This window comes from Phaethon aethereus, assembly GCF_964289735.1.
Source record: "Phaethon aethereus genome assembly, chromosome: 8".
Lineage (NCBI taxonomy): Eukaryota > Metazoa > Chordata > Aves > Phaethontiformes > Phaethontidae > Phaethon > Phaethon aethereus.
This window is the reverse complement of record NC_138584.1, coordinates 3937501-3964849: the sequence shown is the minus strand read 5'-3', so window position 1 is coordinate 3964849 and position 27349 is coordinate 3937501. Positions and strand designations below refer to the sequence as shown.

Here is a 27349-nt window from a genome sequence, read left to right as displayed (position 1 = left end):
TGTGCGCTGGCGCTGAGCATCCACCCAGGCCTGGAGTATAAGCTTGAAGGTCTCATAACCAGGACTTAGTGTTGGGTTTTTGTTTTTTGTTTAGTGCTTATTTAAACACTATGTGGAGATGATCAAACAGACTTGGCACAGCTTCATGCTTGTTTGCTATAGAGATACAAATATTTAGGGAAACTTTACGTAGCAAATACTTAGTAAATCCACCTTTTTCAGCTGTAAAAACGTTTGTGTTCAGAGGGACCTTGAAATATTTGAGAGCTCTGTATTTGGAGGGAAGGAGTTGAATCTTGAGAAGGATTGATTACAAAAAAAGATATTTTCTGAATTGCAATGTAGTATATGACTGCAACTAGACAGCACAATGATTTTCTTCTTCTGCATCTTTGTGCTCACAGCTTTACCCGCTGAAGTTCATCTTATTTCCAAAGCTTATTGGAATGTCCATGAAAAGGCTGGGAACAGCCTGGCTTTGTTTTCCCATGAGCTGTGGGAGAATGAGCTGGGGGAAAATAGATTACTCTTCAACCAGTGAGTCTGGGGGAGGATATGCTCATGTTAGGCAATGTGGTTTAAATTTGAAGGCCATTACTATCTGGTCACTTGGTTAATGAAGCGGTGAATAATTTGTGTACTTAATGTTCCTGGGAGATTGAAATGCCCTTAAAAAGCCAATCTGTCCAACTGCCCTGTTTTTCTATAGTGTAAATTAAAATAAAAAGTAACCAGACCTGGTTTGGTGATCAACTCGGTAATACTTGAGAAAATGAAGCAGTATCTGATCAGTGTAGTGAATATTTCTTTAGCAGTGACCTTTGCGCAGGTAAAAAATATTTTCATGTATACAAATTTTTAGCTGCGCCCTCTCCAACTTCAGTGTTTAGAGGGCTTATTTCTTTTTTTTTTTTTCCCTGCTCACATTTACTTCAGTATTTAGAGGGTGTAAATAAAGGAAGACTGGAAGGAGGAAGGAAGTAGCACTCTTGCAGCTGAAGTGAGAGGGAGGAGGCTAAGCACAAATGCATCCTAAAACTCCCTGGAGGTCTTTTCCCAGGTCTCAACCAAAGTAAGTTGTGCTTACTCCTAGTGGTATTTTACCACAGTAATATTGCACTTTGAAGCACAGGGGAAGCTGCTCTCTTATCCTCAGCAAAATCAGCTATTCCAGGAAAATCCTCCCCGCTAAGTTGTCAGCACTATGAACTTCTTGCCCAGGATTGTACCTCTTCCCCACCATCATCACTGTGTTTCGGAAATCAGCAGCACAGATCCAGATTTCTTTATCCACTTGTTAAAAGAAACATATATTGCTGTTTTTTAACCAACTGAAAATTAACTTGTTACTGCTATTCTTAGCATTGCAAAAAGTAAGTGAATTAAAAAGTTCAAATAACTTCTTGCAGAACTATCCTAGCATGATCTGGCAGGGATTATGTTATTGTTGGTATTGATTTAAGGCTTTCATGTCATCTGTGTGAAATCTAGTGTATCTAATTATGGGCTGATAGCTTTTTTTTTTATAGCAGCACTTTTTTTTTTTTTTTTGAATCAGCTAGTATTAAGGAGACCTGGAATTAAACTATACTGTGTGTATTTGAGCACTTTTTCTTGTGTTAAGTAAATTCGGCAAGTATCTCTGTTGGCATGCTGGTAGTGGACATGTTGAATGAGCTTAAAAATTACTTTTTTCCTGACTTTAAAGGAAATGGAATATATATTTAATAAAAGAGCTTCTTCAGATAAAGCAAGATTTTTTTTTTTAATACTAATGCAAATAATCTACAGCAAAACGTAGGGTCGTCAGACCTTGGTGAAAGGAAACCTGAGTCTGTATGCAACTTTTCCATGCATTTGAAGTACATCAAGTGTTCTTCATTTTTATGAGTAGAAACTGGTAATGAAACCATTTACTAAAACTGCTCTCTAAGTCTTTGGAGGAGTGAAACATCCAAGAAGATTGTCACTGTCCATTTGCTCATCCAGAGGGAGGCTGTTACATCTGATATTGCTCCATTAACTTTATATGTTAAAACTTTTTTTCTGTAGTGTCATGAGAGGCTCATGGAATTTTTTGCAATGACTCAGGAAGGCATGACTGATAACTTCATCTTTGCAAACAAGAGTCAGTTATGTTTCTCTTGCTGGAATGCGTTGCCCTATAGAACTAAAACTCGCCTAAGAATTTGGTCTGTGCCCTGTCATGTCCCACATAGTTTCTGAACCCTTTGCTCTTCTGCTTGGATGGCTAGAAGGAAGAAGCTCTCCACTATAATGACAGTTCTTGTTAGTGTTACGGAAAAGGTCAACCAACGAGGGAACCAGGATTCAAACATACATCTTCATCTCTCTCACACTTGGCAGAGGCCAATAAACTATCTTTGTGACTCCAAAGATACCTCTGTCATGGAATTGAGAAGATGCAAGATTTCTCTCCTAAAACTCAACCCAGAGGCTCCCATATAGGAAGCCATACGTTGTTAATTCCTCTACTTGCAGGGCTCCTTCCGTCCCACCACTCCTAGCAATATCAGGAATGGTATGTCATTCTGGGTGAAGTGGCTTCAAATGTCTCACTTTAGGTGAGCAGATCTTAGCCGCTAGTTGTCCTTCTGCTTCTCTTGTGTTCATCTGTTCTATGATAATCAAACACCTAGTGTTTAAGACCGGTGATGCAGTCCTTGGTAAGCTGTTAACCTCTAGCAACTCTTATTTTCAAGCTTTATTTGTATTAATTATTATTAGTATTAGTGTAAAAACACTAATTAGTGTTTAGTTTAGCTTTTCACTTTTAATGCGAAGTTCTATAAGGAAAAGTTTCAGTGGGTTTGAAGGTAGAAGGCAGTATTGGTGTTGCCATGTGTTTCTGATGAATAAAGATCTTCCCCACTGTTTCAAATGCATTTCCAACGTTTCCTTAACATGGACAGATCCTGGGTTTGACTTATTTTCTCTTTTCAGAGGCTTGTGCGACTGCTGAATCTCCTTTGGTAAAATGTTTTGTCTCTAAATTTTAATTCGAAGTAGAGACTCAGCATGATGTGAATTTTGCCAGAAGAAGATAGCTGCTGTCTACTATGGCTGATGTGTGCTGCTGCTGAGGTTTAAAATCAGTTTGTTTGGGTTTTTTTGCCTATGACTGGCCCTATTAGTTGCTTAATGGATAAGGACTAATCTTCATTTGATATCGGACGTTTACTGGGAAATGGTACACTTTTAAAAATAATAATCTGATCAGGCCATCCAGGAAGCAAGACTCTAGAATCTACCATTTAGTACCTTTTGGGTTTTTCTCCATTCTGTTGCACTGAGTTACACAAATCTTTCCTGCAGTGATAAATGTGTTATTGATTGCTTTAGCTGGATCCTTGCTCAGGAGGGCATGATGACAGTTTTTAAGAGGGCAGAGGTAAGAAGCATGTCCTCCTGGATGAGGTTGACCAAAGTTCAAGGGCTTTATAATGTTTTGATGAAGGTGGGCTGCATACCTCCTGTGGAAAATGAAATATTAGCTAGGCTTTGCGGGTTTCTCAAATGACTGTATTTTCCAACTGAAGTAGCTTCGGTTTTCCTTGAGCTGTCCGTGCTGTGTCCAGATTTTGATCTTTTACAGGCATCTTGTCATTTTAATAAGTCATATCTGTGAAGATTAACATTTGCGGTTATGTGGTGGTAGCTTCCTTTAACCTCTGAATGAGGTACCTGTCAAGGCAACAAGGAGACATGAGGATACTGTGGGGTCTTGAAAGTCTGAGCGTTTGGAGAAGCAAATCTCTCGTCGTTGTAACTCAATGATAGATGGCAGAGTGTGATGCGCTTCCGCTGTAGAACTATGGGTGAAACCAGGTAGAAACACGAGTGTCTGTAGATTGAAGAAACCGTGAGTAGGTTGGGTGGGTTTGACCTATCACTAGACATAAGGATTTAGTGAAAACAAAGGCTTAAGAGTGCTATATTGTTTGAGACTTCACTTCACAAAGGCAGCGACTTTACAGATGGGTTTAAGTGGCTGTTTTTATCCTTCCCCCCAAAAAATACTGTCGGAAGGGTCAGTGTATGTACTTAAGACTCTGGAAGCAGAGGGAGGAAAAAATATCTTGACCCCTCCTTCATGGGCTGCCACTGATGGTCAACACATTACTTTAAGTTTTAATGTGTGGTAGTTTATGTTACTAATTGAGTTATGAGAGTTAGCTTCTAACTTCAGAAGAGGCTTTCTCAGCAACTCGGGTATTTGACATTTTTAAAGGAATGTCACTGCCTTAGCAGTACTAATCAGAAAATTAATTTTTAAGTCTCTCTCCTGAGAAAAACACTTTCTGGTAGAGTTCATCTAGGCTTCACAGCAGTGTAGCATGCCTAAAGAAAACCTCATCGTTTGGCATTCGGTGCAAATGATCAAACTAATTATTTGTGCCATCACCCTCTTTCAGGCAGTGCTGTTACCTAAGGCAGCCTTACGCTGCTGAAGAACCTGTGTGCAACTGGGAAAGATGTGTGTGATATAATAAGTTGTAGCATTTGCCTCTCAACACGGAGCTTGGGGACAGGAGGCTTGTCTTCTGATGTGCAAGATGTTTCTCAGGCACTAGAAGGCTGCTCACAGGGGTCCTCTTCCACAGTGACCTCACTGGAAATGTCCTCTACAGCAATCCAGGGGCTGATGAACCTACTTTTTGTGGAGCGAGTGGGTTTTCTGTTGCTTTGTCTGGACTTTGTTCTGTAAGTGTTTCTGCAGCTGTTCCTAATCCACACTTTTTTTTACTTAAATGCAGGTCTGAGTTCTTGAGCACCATGACCTCTGACCATCTGGGAATAAAATGTATTTCTTTGCGTAATTTTTTTTTTTCTTTTCCACCAGACTACTCGGGTAGTTCTTCACAACACAGCTGCCTCACTGCTTTCCTGCTAACAAGGCAAATTAATTGCACACCCAGAATTATGAGGGTTCAGTTGCATTCCTGCCATTGGGAACCAGGCACGGCATGTCCCATGTCTCAAGACTGCTCAACAAATTAGAAGACCCTGTGGGGAAAGTCTTTTAAACATGTTAACATTTAATTTTTTTTGTTTCCACTGGGGCTGTTGTAGGAGAACATGCTTTATAGGAAAGTTGTTTTATGTTACGCTGTCTCAGCAGTGTCCCAGGTGGTGTTTGGTCCCACTTCAGCAACTATGTCAGTAGCTTCTTTTAAACCCTTACTTTACAAAGGAGCAGCAAAGTTAAAAAATAAAAAATCCCTCTTACCCAACATGGTAAGGAAAGACTGTGCACGTATCTATTTTTCTTTCTTTTTCAGAGTTTTTTCTGTTCCTGGATGGGCAGCCTTTAGCCTGGGTGGAAGGAGTTTTGATCTACAGATAACTTTCCAAATCTAGGTTTGGTGTGGATATATTGAGGTGTTTTGGGGCCTGATGTAAAACAGATTTGGCTCCGTTCTAGTCTGTCTGTGAATTAAACCAAGGGCTTCAAATTTTGCAGCTGGAAATATTGAGAAGCCCAGAGTTAGTATTCTCTTTGAAGGGTCAGCAGAGAGCATCCAGTTTCATTTTCTTTGTGATGCTCCAAAATAATCTTACGGAGTCGCTTCTGTGGGCAATCGGTCATGCTAAGCCATGCTGCTTTCTCGACTACGTGTGGTTTTCTGCTCAACTCTCTTTCCTTGGAATCGGTCACTGTATTTAGTAGTTCCTTGTCCTTCATGTGTCTCGGGGCGCAGACATGTGGATGAACGTGAACTCGCATGATTGTGTGTTTAATAGGCCTTTGCAACTTCCACGAGCGCTTGCAGTTTGTGCGATGTATTCTCCAGAGGCAGAGTTGAAGGCACATGCTGGCTGTTACTCGTGCAATTCCCTCTTTGCTTCAGGAAAAATTTGGAAGAGCTTTGCTTCTGACTTTCCAAAACATATTTGAAACATAACTCAGTGGCAAGCTTTGTTTTGGAAATGGCATCCCTCCAGCAATGGCTTTGTCAAGTCTGTTTATCCCAATTCCTTCCCCAGCTTAATAGGCTGAGAAAGTAAAACTGTTGTGTGGGTGGCTGAAAATGGTCCGTATGGATATTGCTGTAATTTGTGTTTCATAAATAACAGTAGCTTGTGCATAAGCCTGTAATTGACTGAAAATGCATTGAAAGATAGCATGAAGGCATGTAAACTGCTACTTAAAATCCATAGCGAGAGTCGGTGGGGAGGAGGGGGAGACTTCTCCGTGGGAGACGGGGGAGGCAGGAAAACTGTGCAACCTTAAACGGCGCGATTCGCATGTGCTAAAAGTTAGTTTTCTTAAGTGTTTACTGAAGAATGCAAACCCCCTTAAATACTCCAGGAAAAAAAAGGGGTCTCCTCTGCGCTGGGACAGCTGATGGATGCTAATAGCAACAGTATTATTCCCAAATAGCTGGGGTGTTAATTATGGCCTGTGTCTGAAAAGAAATCTGTGGCTGGCGAGTGGGAGGTGGAAGAGCAGGGTGGGGTGGGGGAGAGATTAAACCATCAAAATTCCAGAGAATTCAGTGTTTTGTGTAAGGAACATTTCTGGCCTCTGCATGGCTGTACCGCCAGCAGTGCGGGAGCAAGCCTGGAAGGTTGTCTTGCTCCCAGAGCTGCTGAACTTGCTGCTGCTCAGAGCACTTGTACATAAGTCGTATCACCTAATTTGTTCTTAATTATAGGCTCAACAATGTGAGCTGTGTGTTTTTGATATCTAATTCAGATAGGAGCCAAGCCAGGCGTCGGAGCTTGTTGCGGGCTATGAGCGCATGTGGAGGAGGAGGAGGGCGAGGGGGGAAAGTGCTGCCTTGAAAAGGCTTCAAAATACTATTTAATAGAAACTAGCAGCTGATTCTCCTGAGCGACGGAGCCGTCGAACTGGGTCGAGAGGCAGTGCTGCGGTGGGAGCTGACGCACCTCCCTTCCAGGAGCGCGGGGGCTGGAGCGAGGGGCGTCTGGCATCTCACCCGCGCATGTGGACACCATCCAAAATGACTTTCATGCCGCCTTTGGTCAGGACGTTTTCGACTCTGGTCATTTGGGTTTGTGGAACTTCTTAAACTGAAGCGTTGTGCTTTGACTTTAGGTGTGCTAGTTGAAAGTCTGCAAGGGAAGGGCATCGAGCTGCCGGAGGGTGAGGCTCCTGGGAGGGCATGCAGAAGGAAAACAGACCTCAGGAAAGCCCATTAACAATCCTGCACTAACTACTCCATTGCAAAACGCTTTTTATTTGAAAATTTTTTTTGTAGTCACAAGTCAGTAAAATCTAGTTGTCCTTTAAATAATGGTTTTGCAATTCTCACCAGATTATCTGATACTTAAATTTGTTTGTAAGGTGCTGCACTGCAATCCAATAAATTTATTTTCTTGTTACAAGAAGTCAAGTGTTTGCCAATTGGACAAATACAACATTTAAAGAGGCTGCATCTTCATTTTTGTTTAGCTATTTAAACTTCTGCTTTGGAGTTGGAAAGTAATTTTTAGTCTGTTTTTCCAGTCATTCTTCCATACCCTCTTCTCCACCTCTGAAAAGATACAGCTGGAGCTGAACATCAGGAATATTCCCTCCTACTGTCAAATTAAAATACCTGAGGGAAAATTGAAATGTAATGTGATTTGCCCTTTGTTTTGTCACTGTAAGTTGAATGCTATGAGAGTGACTTGAAGGTGGCTAACACTTGCTGTTTTGTCGTGATTCCTTTGGAGATGTGGTCTTACACCGGAAACGTTCGTAAGAGATGTCTTGCCGGGTTGCCAAGGATGAGAAGTATCGCGCTGTACAATCCAGTGGAAAGCTTCTAGGTGAATCTCCTCTGGCCCGCTGCTGCCACCAGCTCTGATCTTCTGGGGGCTGTGGTGGTTGCTTGCTTCATTTTTTTTTTTTTTTTTTTTTTTTCCCCTGGGTGGTAGCTGTATCTCCAACATGAGGAAAAGTCTTGGGAAAATGTAATGTTGCTGGGGCAGCAAGGTCCCACAGTGACTTGGAATGGGTGGAAATTACCACTTTTGAACCGTTGTTATTACTGAAGTCACCTTTGGAGTTGTCATTATGGACTATGGGTGATGAAATGATGATTTCTTGGTAATTGCTGTGCGTTCTTCTGCGAATAAAGGGCAAAAGACAGCTTTTTTGGTCTTTTCTGGATAAGTAAACTCTTTAGATCAATATTTTTTTTTTTCTTGGGTAAAACTCCCATTTGGGGAGAGTAAACCCCTACTTTTTTTGTGCTCCTTCATTTGGGGGAGTGACTTGGTTTCACCCATGCTCGTTGCGTACGTGCCGTGGAGCAGTTTCTAGGTGTTTGATACAAGCAGATGAACTTTCCAAGGACCCTGACCCACTGTAACCCAGACCCCACTCGACTTGGTGCCGACACTGGTAGCAGGAGTAGCTCTGCAATCCGGATATGTGAATGAAACGGAGCCCTCCCCAAAATGGCCTGTGGCGTCCTTGATCATCTGTGATCTGACTGTGCTTGCCAAGTGTAAAGTGCCTTTTTAAAAGGAGCTTTTATCGTTTGTGCTGAAAAAGGATTTTGAGGCTTCCTGTGCAGATAGGACTTTTGTGTTGTACGTGGGATCTTTCTAGTCCCTAGTGCATAAACACAGCTGGCTGTTTTGGGAAATGGACTTAACATCTTTGCATCAAAGCTGTACAAATAAGGCGGCAAGCTGTACTGAATTATTAGACAACGTTTTCTGACTTTTACACTGATTTAGGAGTGATCAAATGAAAAAATGCAGTTCTTACGAGGCTGCCTTCGGCCCATGCAGGGGAAAATAAGTTTCCCTTCCTCCCCACTTTGAAAACATGACTAGAACTAGCAGCCTCGATGACTTATCAATGTTGGATTATCAAGAAATAATTTACTGGGCAGCCTTTTGCTGTCCGGAGCCGCCCACGCACAGAAGTCAATGGTGCCTTTGTTCGGGAGCGCTAGAAGAATGCATGATCTAATGGGGTGGTGGGAGTTTGCCTTCGTTCCAGTGTGCTCAAGGCTGTGCTTATTCCCCCGGTGTCCCAAACCCGTTTCCTTCCTCTGTCCCCATCTTAGTATGGGCACCCAGAAAAAGCAACCCGTGTTTATATCTCTGTTGGGCTTTCTTAAAACCCAGGTGCCCGTCTGTGGTGGAGCTGTGCATGCCAAAATCTCTGGTTTGGTGGAGTGTGGTTTATGATGAGACTCTGTCAAAATCCTTCAGACATTTCTTGTTCATGACTTACAAACCTAAATCCCCTGGCTCTTTAGGTGAGAACCAGAAAATAAACCTAAGGTTTATTATTACTGGTTTGTGTTCCTATAAGGGCCACCACTCAGCAGTTGAGTGCTGTCATCCATGTGGAGTTATTTCCCCAGCGAAGAACATCAGAAAATGGAAATCCTTAATTTTCTTTCTTCGGATGCTGGATATTCCATTTGCTTGTGCAATACCGTGCTTTCATCTTCCTCCTCCTCCACAAATTTTCCCAGAAAAGCTAGGGTGTAGTTGTAAAGGACACTTGCTCTAGAACTACAATAATTTCTTGCTTTCTGTCATAAGTTTGGCTTTTTCATGTGCATGTGATGCAAGCAACATAACTTACCGCTTATGTGTCTTGCAGGTGTTGGGCTGTTGTTGTTTAATAAGACTTTTTTTACTCCAAAAGAGCAAGTTCCTCAGGATGTTTCGCACTCTCCTCCCCTTCTTACAAACATTGTCCTGCTCTTGCTGCCCATCTGCGTGCTGGAAAATCCTGTCCCATTCCATGGGATAGGATAACTCATTCTCCTTAAATATTCCCATCTCATCCCCAGCCCCTGTACTCCAGGGGTGTTTCTAGCAGTACTGCAGTAGCTGAGAACTTGGAGTGCTTGATTGACTCAAGAAGAAGCGATCAGTCTCAGATAGGACCTTGTGAACTTGCTGGCCTCTGTCTACTGACATCAACATTTCTGTCCCATGCAATTTCAGTAATCTATGCCACCCTTTGCGTGTGGTGGTAGCGTAAGGGTGGGAGATGCTGGCTCCTGCTATGGCTGGTAGCTCTTCATCTGTCAGAGAGGAACAGATGGCTGTTTGTCTTGGAGCAGCAGAGTAAGTCTGTCTGCTCATAGCTGGCCTCGCATTGCTCTGGGTGGTGGGGAGAGTTGAAGGTTCAGGAAGGGTGGAGTTGAGGTAGGAGTAAGGACAAGGTGGGTGAACAGCCTGTGGCACGTTCCAGTCTAGTAAACTGGGAAAGCTGGCCTTCTTCCTGGGAATGATGAAGAAACAGGTCTGATGAGAGCAAAAAGAAATGCCAAGGGCAGTTGCTTGCTCTCTGTCTTGTCACTGCAAAATGGAAATGAAATCCAATAAGAAAGTGATAAGTATGCTGGTATTTTTTTACTGGTATGTTTTCAATTCTTTTAACCCTTACTTAGAAACAGGTTGTTAGCAGGTAGCTGTGTGAAAAAAGCTGCCTTGAAACAGGAACTAACCAAAAGAGAAACCGAGCAATGTTTAACCATTTCATTACTGCTTAGTGCATTTTGCTGAAAACAAATCTGCAAAGGCTTGGTTCTTTGCCCAATACAGTCTTCTCGGGTGGATTTTTTTTTCCTGGGCTGCAAAACTTAGCGGCGGTGTTTTAAAGCTCGCTGCTGGGAGGATGCACCGAGGGATCGCAGAGAGTGCAGAAAAGGTAGCGTGGTTTCCTTCTGCGTGCAGGGCATGCGAGTGGACCGATAATGAAGGAGGCGAGTGTCGTCTGGGCTTATCTCATCCAGGCATCTGCTCACAATTCAGCGCTTGTAGTCGGCGTGCCAGCTGGCGGGACCTTTTCCTGATGTAAATTATCCATCCGTTCTGAGGGGTCTGAATACAAGGAGGCCTTTTGTGCATAGGGACGAATTCCTAACTTGGGGGAAAAGGGAGGAGTTTCTAAAGATCTAAATAGCACTTGCTTACATTTTTCCAGTCTATCTTTATGGTTTTCAGCATGGCGCGTTTCCTGGTGGACCTTGGGATACGGAATTGGGCGATAACCCTGAGGAACGGCATTCATTGCTGAGGACATCTGGCAGCTGTGGGCAGCCCGACAACGTGAGCAGGTTGTTGGGAGAATGGTCGCCAGCATTGAACAATGCTGAACGTTTCCAATGCCACTGCTGCTGCCTCTGCCGGCACCCAGACTTGCTCGTGTGGTTGAATCTCTAATTGCAGTGCTGTCTTGAAGGCTTATATGTGTGCTTACTTTCTTTAGAGAATGATATTAGATGGTTTCCTACGTCACCCTGAATTATCAAAAGGGACTGATTGTTTTGTCACCTTGTCACTTGCTGCTGAACAGCTTCATGCCTCAGAAAAGATGTGATTTTAAAATGTGAGGCACATGATTTTGAGCTCTGGATGCTTTAAAGACATACCAGGTTGCACTCCTGAAGTGCCGAGCTCATGGTTGCTAACTATCACACATCTTCTTTCTACTAATGAACTTTTATAACAAACATCTGGAGTTCTTCCTGCAAAATAGATCTGCCACTTCTCAGTACACAGAGGGAAATACTGTCTGATGCTTGACACTATCAGACGCTTCTAAGCCAAGCGGAGATCAAAATTATTACCAGTTTCTAGGAGCAGGAAAACAATGACTTTTTGTCTTCCAAATGAAATGTTTAAAACTGCCTTTCACCTGGTTATTGCTGTCACCATTTCTCAGCATAATAGCAGTATATATTTATTTAGCCCTGCAAGACTTGAAAGCAACCTAGGCGGCTTATCTTTGCTAGAAAAAGGCTCTGCAACCTTGAAGAGCCCTGCTAGCTGCCAGGCTGCTAAGCTCAGCTTTTACGTTCAGCGTGAACAAGAGGGAAACGGATTTCAACACTGTGTCAGCTGGTCTTGGGTAAACTCTATTGTTCCAGCAGTATTTACCCACGGCAAGCTGATATGGCGCTAGTGCTTGGCTGCTCTGTGTGCATTAACTGCATTCCTGTTTAATGCCATTAACAAGATTTCTCAAGTAGTTATTCTGCCAGCTGAAATAAATGTCTTTTCACCTGGGTTGCTCGTTTGGTAGGGTTTTGAATGCATTTTCCTTGGCCCGCAGTGTAAAACTGAAGATGAAAAAGGGAGGGTCCTTTCCATTTAGCACAGGAGTTTCTATGGAAAATGTTTTTGCATTGCCCAGAGTGCAGTTTGCGTGTGGTGTGCTTTTTGCTGAGCTGGAATTTTTGCAAGGAGCTATAGGAGACCTTGTCAGGGAATGGGGACCATAATCCAGTTATAGCAGAAATGAAAAATAGTTCTTTTTCAGGACGTGCAGGCTGTGACCTGGCCTTTCTGCTAGAGCGGAAAGCTGTGTGTTTGTGGAGTGAGAGTACATGCCCGGCCCCCTCTTCATTCCCAGGATTCTTTCAAAGCGTTTCCTCCCCAAAATCATCTTGATGAAGCCTGAACGCAGGGTTTTTGCTTCACGCTGGAGGAATGTGGTACTAGGAGAAGAAAACTAACCACCCCAAGTCAAAGTAGCAGGGTATTTTTGAGAATTCAGTTGGACACAATTTAATTGAATGATCTTTGTGCTGTTGGCTCTGACCTTTTTTTTCCATCTTGACTCATGGAATGGCTGCTCTTGCCTGATGTCTTCACTGTTTTCATTGGTGATGAAAATTACCCAAAGAAATCTCACCAGGGCAGTGAGAGGCAGCCTCATATGTTGTTTTACTTCAGTGTGGGAGCTGCAAGAAAACTTTTTTATGAAGCTGATGAAAGTTTCATTAGTGATAAAAGCATGATAGTAGGTCTGGTTTTAGTTGCTGCCCATCCAAGGTGTTGGTGAAGTTCTTGGACTGGCAAGTTGCAGGTCAACACATATACTAGGGTCTTTCTGTAAAAGAATGAGGAGACCTTTCCTTCTGGGGGTCCTTGCCTTTATGTGGAAAAGATGAGGAGTATATCCCGGGTTTGTTTACTGTGGGCCTGAAAAAGATCTTGGTGCGAGTCTGGCCTGTTGGCTTGTGGCTGGTATGCTCATCTTGAGTTTCTGCGCATGGTCTTCACCTCAAGCACACTTTGCCTTCAGTGAGGAGCTCCATTCTTGAGAAGAGACCATGTAGCCCGAGAAATGGGAGACCTGAGGGGGATGATTTGTATACCTGTCGGCTTCTTGCCTTGCACTGAGATTCATCTGAAAAATACTTCCAAATAAACGGAAACGGGATTTTAATCTCTTGTGTTGGGCAGCAAGGGGAGGGTAAGCCTAAGCTGCGTTACAACGTTAAGCGTTGATCCTGTGGAGTTTCTAGCCCTTGTGGAAGCAGTTTGGTGTCAATAGTGTGATTGCTTCTCACTTGTCTCCTGTGTGTAAGAACATCTTGTGAAATAACTCAACCCTAAACCAAAAGTAAGCTAGTATTGAGCAAGAACTGCAGACTGTGAATGTCTGACTTCCAGTCTTGTGCTTAAGTCATCTGAAACCTCACACATGATACAACAGTAAAGGGTATTTTGTGGGAAGTATTGGGGGGTTTGTATCTGTGCTACACCCCAGCTGTCTTGCATGTCACGCCCACACATTATTTTTTGGTAGGTTGGGGTTTTGGCAGATTTCTTTGGCTTTAAACACAAGATTGGTCTGTCTTTATCCTTGCTACATGGAGGTGTAAGTTTTTCAGGTGCTGTAGGTCTTAATTTTTTACTTCAGTTTTGTTCTGGTATCTTGATATCTGGACCTTTTGCCATGCTTCTCCTGGTGTTTCCAGCAGCCAGAAAGGACAAAGGTTCCTCCCTCGTGCTGGCTGGGCTCTGGGTGTGACGTGCCTAATGCAGGCTGGTCCTGGTGTAACTGGTGGGTGGCCTGAGAGTGAGAACTGTGCTTCATGACCTGATTCGTTGCGATCAGGTTTTGTGTGTGTGCTTTCAGAGGCACACTGTTCTTGGTGCCTGGTGCCGTCTGGTCTGCTTTAACTTGTGAAGTGAGCCACTCTGCAGCAGGTGCAAAGCCTCGCGTTAAAATTTAACATGATGGCATTAATTCATTTTTACAAGTTGAGATTAAATCTGCATGACTTCCACAGGCAGAGAAAACCTGTTTCTCAATAAGTTGAAACCCTTCCAGTAGCTTTTTTTTTTTTTTCTTTTGGTCAATGAAGGGACCAGTGACGGCTGCAACCTCTGCTTGTTTTCCTTGGAGGTGGTGGGAGCGTAAAAGAGTGTGGCAGGGACTAAATGCCCAAGGTTTTGTCCAGACAAACCTCACATTGTTTTAGCAAGTTCCCTACGTGCGCCAGGGTGTCCTGATCGTACACAGTCTGCTCACTGAGGTGGAGCAAGAACACCTCCTCCTGGGAATGTGCCCCTCGGCCAGTGGGGATGGTGGAGGAGGGAGGTGGCTGAAGCATGCTGCAGTCCTTTTCCACTAATGGGTTTTCTCAGGGGCGTGAATCCCCTGGGTGGTTGGTTTATGTGCATGGGGGTAGATGCTCAAGTCACTGGAGAAGAATCCATGAAGGATGTTGATCTGCTGATTGCCACAAACCTGTCAGGAGATGAACAGAGGGCAGGGAGGTTGGTTTACATTTACCCTCCTAGGAGAGAGAGAACATGGCTAAGCTTGTAAACCATTGCACTTGGATCTGAAAGGTGTCTTGGAGACTTCAATCATACAGTCTGGGAAACTTAAACCTTGTTTTGTCTTTCCCGGGGAACGAGTAGAAGAGGGTGTACTCGGTAGTTCACTGCTGGAGGAAAGGCTTCATGAGTAGTAGAAAGAGTTTGTGATATTGTCTAGGGAGGAAGCAGAGGTACAAAACAGGCTCTACAGTGTGACTTATGTCTTTGGTTAGTACTGTTTCTCCCATAAACGTATTTGGAAGAAATATTATCAAATGGTATGGTTAACTTGGACCTAGCCTTAGATACACACAAACTGCTTGTTGCTCTGATTTAATATATCATCTGTTGGGGTAAGGACACTTCACCTTGTGTTTGCCAGGACATGTAGTACATAGGACTGGAGGAGATACTTCTTGTGCTACTGGACAGTGCTCATCCTACTGGATTATACTAGAGGAGATGTTTCTTTTAATGGAAGAACTGCAGTGTAGCTCTTGCCATTCTTTCTGGTTTAAGTTGTTTGGGTCTTTCTCATGTCTGTCCTCTCTCATCCACAGGAAAGGCCTTTGACATCACATATGTGCGTCTGAAGTTTCACACCAGTCGGCCGGAAAGCTTTGCGATCTACAAACGTACCAGAGAAGATGGCCCATGGGTGCCCTACCAGTATTACAGTGGCTCCTGTGAGAGCACGTATCACAAAGTCAATCGTGGCTTTATTCGGACTGGGGAGGATGAGCAGCAGGCGCTCTGCACGGATGAGTTCAGTGACATCTCCCCTCTCACTGGGGGCAACGTGGCGTTCTCAACACTGGAAGGGCGTCCAAGTGCCTATAACTTTGACAACAGCCCTGTGCTACAGGTATGTAAACAGGACTAAGTCAATCAGGCAGTCAGAGTTGAGTGTTTAGTCATTGTGGATGGTGGCGTTGTGCTGACTGTAGGCTGCACTACAGCCCTTATTCATACTGAAAGGCCCTTGCACAGCTAAGTTGGGATGGACAATCCAAAGAGATGCTTTTGAAGGAAGAGTTGGACTCTTGACTCTATCGTAAGTAAGTTTATGGTACCAAAAGCAAAATCAGTGGTATTAAGGATGATTTGTCATTAGGCAATCATGGAAGTCTTCAGAGGATGGATACAAATCTCTGCCTGCTTAGAAAGCAGCTGTGGACACTTTGCTGTTGCTTCAGATGTAAGGACAGAGGAAGGTAAAGCCTAAGTCAAATGAATATTTGAGGCATTTGCATATATATTTTGAGAAAAAAAATTTAAGAAATGTGAGATTCTTCTAAACAAATAAAGGGTTATTTGAAACCCTAACCTGTTCTTTTACATGTGTGTTGGGGTGAGGGAACTTGATTTTATCCACCGTATGTATGGTTTCTCTTACAAGCGGCTTGGCCGAGAGGGTTCGGTTGGGGGTTTTTTTGGGTTTGCCTCATCAGGGCTCGTCTCCTTCCTTTTGGAGCTGTGATAGGCACTTCTTTCCATTTCCTCTTAGAGTAGCAGGAGCAAACTGAGACGTGAGCACCCAGCAGGCTTGGGGCTCACATGTCTCTGATTTCCCGCCAGCGGGCTGGAGAGCAGAACCTGGTGGGACTTCTGCAAATGAAAATAAAGATTAATGGGAACGGGAGAACAACTCCTGAAATGGGAAGGAACCAGTTTGGCCACCTTGTTCATGTAGCTAGCCCTTTCAGGGAGCAGGGTCTAATCATTAAGGTGAACGGAGAGATTTCAAGTTAGTGATATGATGTATAATTTTCTGATAAACTTCTCTGTGTAAAGATTAGAGACCTGACCACCGGCTTCCTAAAATATGTACGGACCTCTGACATTGCATTTTCGAACTGAAGTAAACCTGTATTTTGTGCTCAGCGTTTCCATGTGCTTATGCCAGTGTTTGTAATTCAGCAAATCTTCTTGAACTCCCTAAGGAGTGACACAGTTGCAGTTGCATGTACAGGGATGTTTTTCCTGTGTTCACTTTCATGGTGTTTGAAGGAAAATGGCATTGCAAAAGCTGTAATAAAAACAAGGAGGTACTAGCAGCCATCACTGGCTGAAGGTGACGTGAAATTTGGGGACATTGGCTGGCTGTTGCTGGAGGAGGGTAGGCTACTGTGGTGAAGATGCTGTGTAAATATTATGAAAAGCTCTTGTGTTGTAAGTCAGATCTGCCTGTCTGTTTTTCTCCCTCAGCCTCCCCCAGCCTCATTCGTCTGTCTGTGTCTTTTCATTTGGTGGTGCATGTCTGCCAACAAGTGTACCCTACAGCTTTTCCCGTTTGTGCTCTGTAGCTTTGCAGGAAAACTGCAGTCAGATAGATACGTACAATTAGCAAGCTCGCATAATTGCCTGCGCTGCGCGTTTTGCTGGAGAGGTTACCCACTGCTTCCCAGTCAAGATGCAATGAGACGTTGGAAAGGGTACCCAGAGAGGAGCAGGGTCCGGAAAACACGTCCAAACCAAGAGGATGTGGTGTAAGTCCTCTTGGGCAGGGATGTGTGAGCTTCTGAGGTGCAGAGGGGAAAGTGGTGAGGAAGGAGCTTGCTGATTGATGAATGACCTTGTAAATACAACAGCTAATGACACAGCACTGGTATACTCCTGAGGTGGATGTTTGATGTTTAATTTGATGGGATTTCTGTCTGCTCTAGGAATGGGTGACGGCTACAGATATTAGAGTGACCCTTAATCGTCTGAACACATTTGGAGATGAAGTTTTCAATGACCCGAAAGTTCTCAAGTCTTATTACTATGCGATTTCTGATTTTGCTGTGGGTGGTAGGTAAGTAGACAATAAACCTGTACTTACTTAAAGCTTTTGGTCAGGATTACTAGAGTGCTTTAAAGATTTTGATTGTACTCATATGGTACCAATAGGCTCCAGTCTTTATTGACTGTCCTAAACCAAAAATGCAGTAGAATGAATCTTTGGAAGCTTGCAAATACTGTGGATAACCTCTTGTGGCTACAATTTCAGGAGAGACAGAGATGGAATATCTTTCTGCTCCCCTCCCCCCCCCCCCGCCTTCATTAGATCAAGTGTTAAGTGATTTGGGAGGGCAGAGGGTGAAAAGAGTGACAAAAATGTAAAACCAAAGAAACAAACCTCAACTGTCTTCTACCCTGCTCTTTGTGTGGTTTTTAATGTGTTATTAATTTTTTTCTGCCTATATTTGTAGCCTAGAATAACAGGAAGTAGGAAATCTTAATGTCTCTGCTTCACATATATTTTAGGAGCTATCTCTTATGAAGATCCGAAGCATTGTACAATACCATGGTTGTCTGTTCCTTTTGCCAAAGCATATTGCAGAATGCTTAAATCTTAAGTTGGTGACGATAAAACGTTTCAGAAACAGAGCTGAGACAAGTGCAGTGTTTTGGACTGTTTGCAGAGAGCAGTCCTGAGACCTGGATTTGACAACATGGGGATTTGCAGTGGCTGCACCACCAGTCTGTGGAGGTCCCTGGGCTTCGTGTTGATCACCTGTGTGCTGTTTAATTTCTTACTGATACAAGCACGCAGCCAGCATGTATGCCTTTTCCTGGACTCTCATGAGAGAGAAGCTGTAGAGAATATACTAAACTAAAGCCAACAAAATCTTTGCTTCTCCTACTCGGCTCATTCTGTTTTAGTGACAGACTGCGAAGGAGTTGGTTAACGTTCTTGCGGTTCTAAAAGCCTGCCTGGAGCGTGCTACACCTATTTGTTTCACAGAATGGTTTGGGTTGGAAGGGACCTTCAAAGGTCATGCAGTCCACACCTTGATGCCGCTGTGGGCAGGGACATCTTTCACTAGAGCAGGATGCTCAAAGGCCCATCCAACCTGACCTTGAACAGTTCCAATGATGGCGCATCCACAACTTCTCTGGGCAAATCTGTTCCAGTGTCTCACCACTCTCATTGTAAAATATTTCTTCCTTATGTCCAGTCTAAACCTGTCCTCTTTCATTTTAAAATCATTGCCCTTTGTCCTGTTACTACAGGCCCTGGTAAAAAGTCTCTCTCGTCTTTCTTGTAAACCCTCTTTAGATGTTGAAAGACCTTGATAAGGTCTCCATGGAGCCTCCTCTTCTCCCAGCTGAACAGCAGTCGTGTTCTCAGTTTTGTTGTGACCATCTACCTTTGAATTGCTCTCGTCTCAGATTTTCAGATCTGGGTTTTGTTCTGTGTGTGACCTGGAGTTTAAATACCTGTTCCTTGTCTCTCATTAACCAGATGCAAATGTAACGGGCACGCAAGCGAATGCGTAAAGAATGAGCTTGGGAAGCTGGTCTGCAACTGCAAGCACAACACCTTCGGGGTTGACTGTGAAAAGTGTCTTCCGTTCTTCAATGACCGTCCGTGGAGGAGAGCAACAGCAGAAAGCGCCAATGAATGCTTGCGTATGTGTGGCCATCCTTGAGGGGAAAATCTTTCCGGGGTTGGGTCCCCTGCCTTTTGGCATCCTGGAGCTGGCCCTGCATGGTTTTAAGTTGTCTTAGTTGCAGTTAGCCTGTGTTAAGCACAGTTCTGGAGTTTTTTGTCAGAGATTTTGTGGGACCACTGGTCATTCCACTCCTATCCTGTAGGACCTTTCTGGTAGATCCCTAGAAAGGGGCATCTCCTTTCTGGAGAAGGATGGGAGCGGCCTTTAGGAAAGAGGTGTGCTGCAAAAATGTACAGGCTTGTACTTTATGGGACCCATAGGAAAAAAAAAAAATCTGTATTTAGTATGGTGGAGTATAATTGCCCTTTATAAAGCTCCTCATTTAGCATCCACTAATTTCCTCTTGTATTTGGGTTATTGGTTTTCACAGTTACTTGTTGAACATTTCATCCAATTTCGAGGCTGTTGCAACAGTTCTGGACCGCAAACGCAGATCTCTGTGATGGAAAGCCAATTTATTTTGCTTGGTTTTGTGTCGCAGACCACAGCTCCTGGTAGTTTACTTTATGGGGAAGCTTTTTGAGACAGAAAAGCTTTCTTCCTGTCTGACCTCCGTGTGTGTTGATCGGTCCCAGCTGTCTGATCAAGACCTGTGGCTTCCCTTGACAGGCCGGTGAAACCCATGTCCCCTGCTCCTTAGACAGAGGGGATTTGTAATCTGTCTACACCCAGGGGAGAAACTCTCCTTACAGCAGGGAGCCAGCCCTTGCCGTTATCTTCTCATAAGATAAGATGAGAAGGGCATCTTATCTTATGTTGCTGTGTTGCAGTCTGTTGGGAAGGTGGCATTTCGGCTGCAAACAGCAGCCCGATGTAGAAGTGGGGTAGAAAATGCTGGTTTTCTTCCCGACGATGATGAGAATGCTCTTGAGGAGCCCATTTCATCATCACATCCTTGCTTCCCCACCCCATGTTCAACCACCACAAAAACATGCTTCCCCTTTTTTTTCTTCTCATTGATGCACAAATGCCTTAGGGATCTGTGCGTGGGTCTCGGGATGGTTAAAGACTCCTTCCTCCAGTTAATACCGAGCTTTGCGAAGCGGGTTTTGTGACTGTTGAGGTCAGATGGCCTCATCTGCTGTTCGCTGATGGTACCCTTGTCTTTGCAGCTTGCGACTGCAACGGGAGGTCACAGGAGTGCTACTTCGACCCTGAGCTGTACCGCTCCACAGGCCATGGGGGCCACTGCACAGGCTGCTCGGACAACACCGACGGTGCCCACTGCGAAAGGTGCAGGGACAGCTTCTATCGCCTGGGGAGCGAGGAGGGATGTCTGCCCTGCAGCTGCAACCCAGTCGGTAAGTAGTGATGGCAAAAATTTCTGCTTGCAAGCTTCCATGCACAAAAGCTAGCTCTTCTCTCAGTTATGCAGCTAACTGCAAACTACGGGGTAAAAAGAGGTTTGTTTGGGTTTTTTTCTTCCTCTTCCCCCCACCCCCGCCATGTAAGAAACGTCTATTGGATTGTATTTTGGTTTAGCTTATCTTTGGATCTAATTGTGGTTGGGGTGGCAGGGGCAGATGGTTCACCTCTGTGGCACTTACTCCTTTAAATGTGTTCTGAAATAGATTCCCCCACCCTGCATATGTGTTACCCTGGACACTCCCAGTACTAAAGAGCTTGTTTAAATTCTTAATAAACAAGATGATGTGAGTGGATATTTCTGGAAGTTCTTCATACTGAAGAATTGTAGTGAACTTTAGCTGCATCAGTTTCTCCTACTGAGTATCCAAGCACTATAAATACAAACCAGTGAAACCTTAAACACAAAAGGGGGTAGGGGTGAGAAAAAACAAAGTAAACTCAGAGTATGTAGTTAGACTCCTTTAAAAAAAAAAAAGAAGAAAAAGTTCTGGCAGGAGAACAAATCTTTGGTGTCAAGGGAGCCACCTGACCTGTATGGAGCGATCCCATAACTACACCAGCCCACAGCAAATAAGGGGGAAGGAGACAAAAGGGTAACAGATAGTAAAATATGATGTGAGGTTCCAAAATAGAGTAGCTGGAATAAGTAATTGCTTGCAGCATGCCCTAAAAGCAGCCAGCGAGAGGTCTGCCAGGGTACGTCTCCTATCTAATTTGGTCGGAGAGTTGTACAGTTGTGAAATTTTTGACCAAGAAAGGCCTCTTTCTTCCTCTGTCTGCTCTCCCAGGTCCTTGTGTCGGCCCTTATTTTAAGAGGGGTGAGGGTTGCTGTCAGCTGAGACGGTCGAGAAGAGGCAGGGAGGTGACTTCTCAGGTCTTTAAGGACAAATTCCAAAGGGCTTTATAACTTAGCCATCAGCTTGTATCCCGTGGCACATTGGCACACAGGGCATGTTTGAAGCCTCTGGATTGGTTTAGATTGCTATTTTTTGTCTAAGTACTGTTTTTTTTCCTAAATAATCGTAAGTGGGCCTGCAAAGGGAATTTGAACTTTGGCTGTATATGGTAAAGGGTTTGTGAGTTCTTCTGTCCTGTCCAGCCTAATCATCTCATAACTCTTCACTTAGCTATAATCTTCTGGTGTGGATTGAAGTGTAAAGAAGTGACTATTTCTGTATATTAAAATACTTTTCTCCTGGTAGTTAACTCTTACAGTGCTGACAACTTCTAGGCTGCTGGCTGCATCAGTGCTTGGGAGAAAGCATTTTGTCCACCATGGATTAAAGAAACCTGCTGCTGCTTTTTGTGCAAGTCCGCTTGAACAGAGCGGTACTGAGGAAGATGTCCTTCCACAAATGAGAGTTTTGCTGAAGAGTTTGTTAGGGTTAATAGCGGCATATGCAGCCTCCCTCCGAGGAGGTGGTTTAGTCTTTAAATCCAACTTGGGAATCAAGAGAGGAAATTGGAGCATGAAAGGGAGAGGTCAGGATATCCCCTGGCAAAGGGGGGATGGTGATTAGGTAGAACACAAGGGATTCAGGGAATAAAATCTTGGAAATGGTGCATTGCAGGGTAAAACAGGCCTGGAATTAGAGGCGCACGCGAAGGTAACATTGAGGACGAAACAGGAATAAGGACAAGAATGCAGTTTAAAGTTAAAATTATATTTATATACAAAAATGTTGGTTGGTAGGAATACTTAAAAGCTGAATATCGTTTGGAAGACCGGATAATGATTCATCTAGAGCTGCTAGGGGAAAAAAATCCCCGTGAACTAGAGGCAGTCTTTAGGTGAGCTGCGACTTGTCGGCTTGAAGCTATGCTTCCCACTTTCTTTTCCCATATTTCTTACCCATTTTGTAAAGCTGGAAGAAATTGCAGGCTAATAGAGCTGGGTAGGTGTGCTGAGGTGCCTGTCCCTGCTCTCCCCGCAGGCTCCCTCAGCACACAGTGTGATAGCTACGGCCAGTGCAGCTGCAAACCCGGCGTGATGGGTGATAAGTGTGACCGGTGCCAGCCAGGTTTCCACTCCCTCTCCGAAGCCGGGTGCAGGTAAGGCGGACTGCTGCTCTCTGAAGGAAAAACTAGGTGCCTTTTTAAAGCTTTCTCTGTGTGGCTCTTAATGAGTTATCCTCTCTCCTGACTCTTCCAGGCCCTGTTCTTGCAATCTGGCTGGCAGCACAGGGGAATGCAATGTTGAGACAGGACGGTGTACGTGCAAGGACAATGTTGAAGGCTTCCACTGTGAGAGGTGAGTTTCTCTTCCCATGGCTTTGTTTCAGGAATGAGAAACATTTGAGCGATTGCCTGGGGTAAGCATCAGAGAAATTAATTCTGTTTCCTTCACATCTTCAGATGCAAACCTGGATTTTTCCATCTGGATTTCTCCAATCCAAGGGGCTGTACCCCCTGCTTCTGTTTTGGACACTCTTCAGTCTGCACTAATGCCATCGGCTACAGTATCTACTTCATCACATCCAACTTCCAGTTTGGTAAAATTGAGCCTTCCTTTGTGTCTCGGATTGGGCTATAGAGTCAAGTCAGAAGTGATGTAAAAAACCTGCTCCTTCCTCTCTGTGCAAGACTGCAAACCTTGGGCAGGCAGGTCCAGGATCCCTTTTTTGGAAGTGCTGAGTTACTTCTGAAGTTACTGGAAGCTTCCATGTCTGCAGCTGGTTTGTTCACCTAGGGAGGAATGAATTCATGGCTCTGTCCTCAGGCACCCAGTGCTAATGTACACCGTACAGGTGCAAGCGGGACTCGCAAATATAAACCTTTTATAGCTTGAGAGAGGTGCTGGTGAGGGGGCATTTCCTCAGTTTTAGAGCCAAATCAGAAGTTTCTGATTGAGAGGATTGTAATCACTTTAGATTTGGGGTTTACTTAGCTCTAAATAAAACACAGTTGTGTTTCTGCTGGATTTGTAAGCTCAGGAAAACCTTTTTTCATACAGTCCGTTTCCCATTTTTGCATGTTTTCATGCTGCGCAGTCTGAAAAGAACATCTTTTTAATTAAAATTCCACTGGAGAATAGTTCACATGAAAGCTGAAACTCACATCAAGTTGTAGGTGACTGCAGGTTTTCCCATCCCTGCTTAAGCGCTTTAGAAAACAAGATTTTGAACAAGTAGCTGTCGTAGGGCTCAAAGTTCAGAAAGTCAGCACTCGAGTTAGAGGCTTAAATTTGGAAAGGTGATATTTGCTACCTACATCCATCTGCACAGCTACTTTCTAACGTCTGTTAGTGCCGGTATACAGGCTATAGATCAGTTACGTACGAGCAGTGTGCAGTATGACACGAGAAGTGCGTCCAAAGCTATGTCTTCAAAGGGTGTTGATTCTTGCACGTTTGCTTTTTCAGGAGAGGACGAGTGGCGTGCTGAGCAGCGCGATGGCTCAGAAGTCTTACTCCAGTGGAGTGCGGAGACCCAGGATATCTCTGTTATCTCAGACAGCTACTTCCCCATGTATTTTGTTGCACCACGTAGGTCATTCGAGAAGTGAGGCTTTCTGTGCTGCTTGTGCCCTTTCTGTTCTGTTCACAAACAGTAAGGATTTCTTCTCCTTTCAGGCAAGTTCTTGGGCAACCAGGTTTTGAGCTACGGGCAAAACCTGACCTTCTCCTTCCACGTGGACAGACGGGACACGCGCCTCTCGGCAGAGGACCTGGTGCTGGAAGGGGCTGGGCTGCGAGTGTCGGTGCCGCTCATTGCCCAGGGCAACCCTTACCCCAGCGAGAGCTCGCTGACCTACACCTTCAGGTGAGAGGACTCTCCAGGCGTGGCGGGAGCAGCTGGGACCTAGCCTGTGGTGCCCCTGGCCTGTGCGCTTTTGAGAAAACAAACAGCATTAATTTTAGCTCGGAAGAGCGGTCTTATCAGGTTAATTGAAGCTCGCCGTCTAGCAGCGTTGCATAAGCGTATGTGAATTATGTTGCAATAGCATACCGCTGCTGGAAAGGGTGCTTTAAAAGGGCACAGCTGTTAGCATCTGAAAGCTTTGCTGATGATGCATGGCTCTTCCCCGCAGGCTCCACGAGGCTACAGATTACCCATGGAGGCCTGCTCTTACGGCATTTGACTTCCAGAAGCTTCTCCACAATTTGACTTCCATCAAGATCCGTGGGACGTACAGTGAGAGAAGTAAGTCACTGAGCAGAACGTCACAGGAGAGAGGGGCAGATTCATTTGTCTAGTGCTCAGGTTGCTTTATTGTAGGGCCTGGTCATAAATAGCTGTGGTAGGTTATTTGGCAAAGGCTGTGCCGATTGCCTTTTTTTTTTTTACCTGGCCTTCCTGTGTAACAGCTTCTCCCAAGCCTCCTGAAGAGGACATGGGGAAGAAAAGTGCTGCCTTTGAGAGTGGAAGCTGAGCACCCATCACCTGCCAATTCTTTGCTGCTTAACGTGCGCGTTTTGCTGTGTTGCGCAACCAGTATCTTCCAAATTGGCAGAAATACAAAGCACAGAGTCCTGAAAGGCACCGTAGGAGAGGTGTAGGGAGTTTTTGACATTTGGCCTCAGTTTCTGCTGCACTGGGAATGGTTACACCCCCCTGATTCCTGCTCTTGCCTTGCCATGACAAATGGGAAGGAGGTCTTGAAAGTACTGCCTGTGCTGAACTTGAGTGAAAGTTCCTCGTAGTGAGGCTTTATAAAAAGTGGGCATGAACTTGGAGCAGAAATACCTGGGTCCTTGGGTATTGTCGTGTGAAGAAGAATTTTTGTGAAAAGATGCAAAGGATGAATTTGCATTTGGGGAAGGTGGGAACGCTGCAAGCGTTTTCAGTAGAGGTGGCTCATAAAAAGGAATGTGGGGTTGTGAAATGGAGGGGAGGAAAGGTGTGGAGCCAAGCCGTCCCGAGTGCTGTCGCCACCGCTAATATGCGGGAGCTGAGGCTCTGCTCGGTGCTCTGGAGCTGTTGCAGTGGTACAAACACAGGGCTAGAAGTTAAAAACCAGCAATGTTCTGTCTGGTCTCTGCTTTGCCCCAGGGAAGGGGCAGGGAGGAGAGGGGGGAGTGCTCAAATGCCAGATGAAGGAATGGCTTGAGAGGAATAGCTGAAGAGTTTGCCCCAGGGCATGGTTTGCAGACGCTGTGGTAGAGACAGTGTATTAAAGAGGTGGTCTGTCCTCCCTAGAAAGACAGGAATTGGTTTTGGTATTTGATTTGGAAATGGAAACCATATGCATGCAAAATGTATCTTATTTTAACTGACTACTCAAGATGCTGTTCTCAGCATCCTCCTCTGTATTGTTATTCTCAACTTTCCTGCTCTGTGCGTGCCCTTTGTGAGCTATATTGTGTCTTTTCTCATCTATCTTAGACCTTCCTGGAGGATTTTGTTTCTTGATTCACCTTACCAACTGCGAGCATCCGCCTGGCTGTCTCTTGTACCATTCAGATGTGTGTTTGGCGAGACAGTGATGAGAGTCTTTGTGGTTACAAAGCGTTTCCCTTCTTGGTGCTTTCTAGGTGCCGGCCACCTGGATGATGTTACAATCACAAGCGCTCGCCCTGGACCTGGTGTGCCCGTGTCCTGGGTGGAGAGCTGCTCCTGCCCGGCAGGGTATGAGGGGCAGTTTTGTGAGCGCTGCTCCTCTGGGTACCGGCGAGAGACACCGAGCCTCGGGCCCTACAGCCCCTGCGTGCCTTGCACTTGCAACGGGCACAGCGAGACGTGCGAGCCCGAGACGGGTAAGAGGGGCTGATAAAACCGGGAGCAGCAAGAGGGTGGTGGTTATTCCTGGACTGGACAATGAAGCAAAACCCATGTCCCTCTCTATTCCAGGCATGTGCAATTGCAGGGATAACACAGCAGGGTCTCACTGTGAGAAGTGCAGCGATGGGTATTATGGAGATGCCACAGCAGGCACAGCCTCAGACTGCCAGCCCTGCCCATGCCCTGGCAGCTCGAGCTGTGCCATCGTGCCCCGCACGAAGGAGGTTGTGTGCACCAGCTGCCAGGCTGGCACTACAGGTGTGTTCCTACACGAAAAGTCTGTTTTTCTACACCTCATGTGCCTGTGGAAATGTGTCTTCTGCCGGTTCTGGGGCTCCATCCTGCAGTGAGCAGCACTGAGAGCTGCTGTGTCTTCTGGTTCAAATCCTTCTCCCTTCCTCAGCCCTATTTTCTGCCCTGTGCGAGGCTCAGGGCTGCCCATGTTCTTTGTGTCTGTCTCTCAAGAACAAAAGGGAAACAAAGGCTTAATCTGTGCAAAGTTTGAACACTTCTGTGCTACGTAGGTGAGCTGTGCTAGCTTCTAACAGAGCTCTGTTAATTGCACGGTGTTGGGCAGAAAAGAGGATAGATTTAAAAGAGACAGGAAGGCAGGTCAGACTGAAATAAAATTGGAAGATGCAGTTTGCCAGGCAGAGAGGCACTGCCAGATGCTTGCAGGGGAGGGCCAGTGCTCTCCCTAGGAAAAGCAGGAAGACTGCAGCGACTCACAAACACTGCCCCAGAAAATACAAGACCAAATTTATGCGCAGCAGTTTTAAAGTGAAATACATGAACGGGTACAGATCTTTTTTCTTTGTGATAAACTGTGAAGTCCAAGCATGTTACCTAAGTTGTTAAGCAGAGCCTCTTGTTCTGCCTGCAAACAGCAAGGAAGCCTTAGGGTGGTTGGCAGCCTCCATGCTTCTCTGGTGATTTTATGCTTGGCGTGGCAGAATCCAAAGTACAGAATACCTGTAAATGCTTGAAATGTGAAGAAAAGCCCCTGACCAAACACAGAGACCTCTCGTGGGGGTTCCCATGGGTGCCATTGCGTCATGAATCAAAGGGGAGTCCAGGGGTCCAGGTTCCTTGCAGCTCAGGTATCAATACAAGCTCATCTTTACTTGTAGCTATGTGATCACACGAGTTCCTCCTGTCTCCTGCCACCCTCTTGGGATGTGAGGCAAAAGATGGGGGAAAAGAGGGTTTGTGTGTGCAAGAACTGCCTAAGAAACAGAGCTTGTTGCT

The 27349-nt window shown here is 44.9% G+C and overlaps 1 protein-coding gene across 1 annotated transcript in view; it reads left to right on the top strand.

Annotated features, from left to right (window-relative positions):
- Positions 1 to 27349, top strand: part of LAMC1 (laminin subunit gamma 1) — a gene marked incomplete at its 5' end in the record, with an annotated part of 68583 nt that overhangs the window by 30032 nt on the left and 11202 nt on the right. The window contains 12 exons of the mRNA XM_082003018.1: positions 15132 to 15436; positions 17238 to 17368; positions 18803 to 18969; positions 20126 to 20314; positions 22316 to 22433; positions 22534 to 22632; positions 22737 to 22873; positions 23743 to 23865; positions 23953 to 24142; positions 24411 to 24523; positions 25855 to 26076; positions 26171 to 26359. Of these exons, the coding sequence (XP_081859144.1) occupies positions 15132 to 15436; positions 17238 to 17368; positions 18803 to 18969; positions 20126 to 20314; positions 22316 to 22433; positions 22534 to 22632; positions 22737 to 22873; positions 23743 to 23865; positions 23953 to 24142; positions 24411 to 24523; positions 25855 to 26076; positions 26171 to 26359 (1983 nt within the window). The remainder of the gene's footprint in view (positions 1 to 15131; positions 15437 to 17237; positions 17369 to 18802; positions 18970 to 20125; positions 20315 to 22315; positions 22434 to 22533; positions 22633 to 22736; positions 22874 to 23742; positions 23866 to 23952; positions 24143 to 24410; positions 24524 to 25854; positions 26077 to 26170; positions 26360 to 27349) is intronic.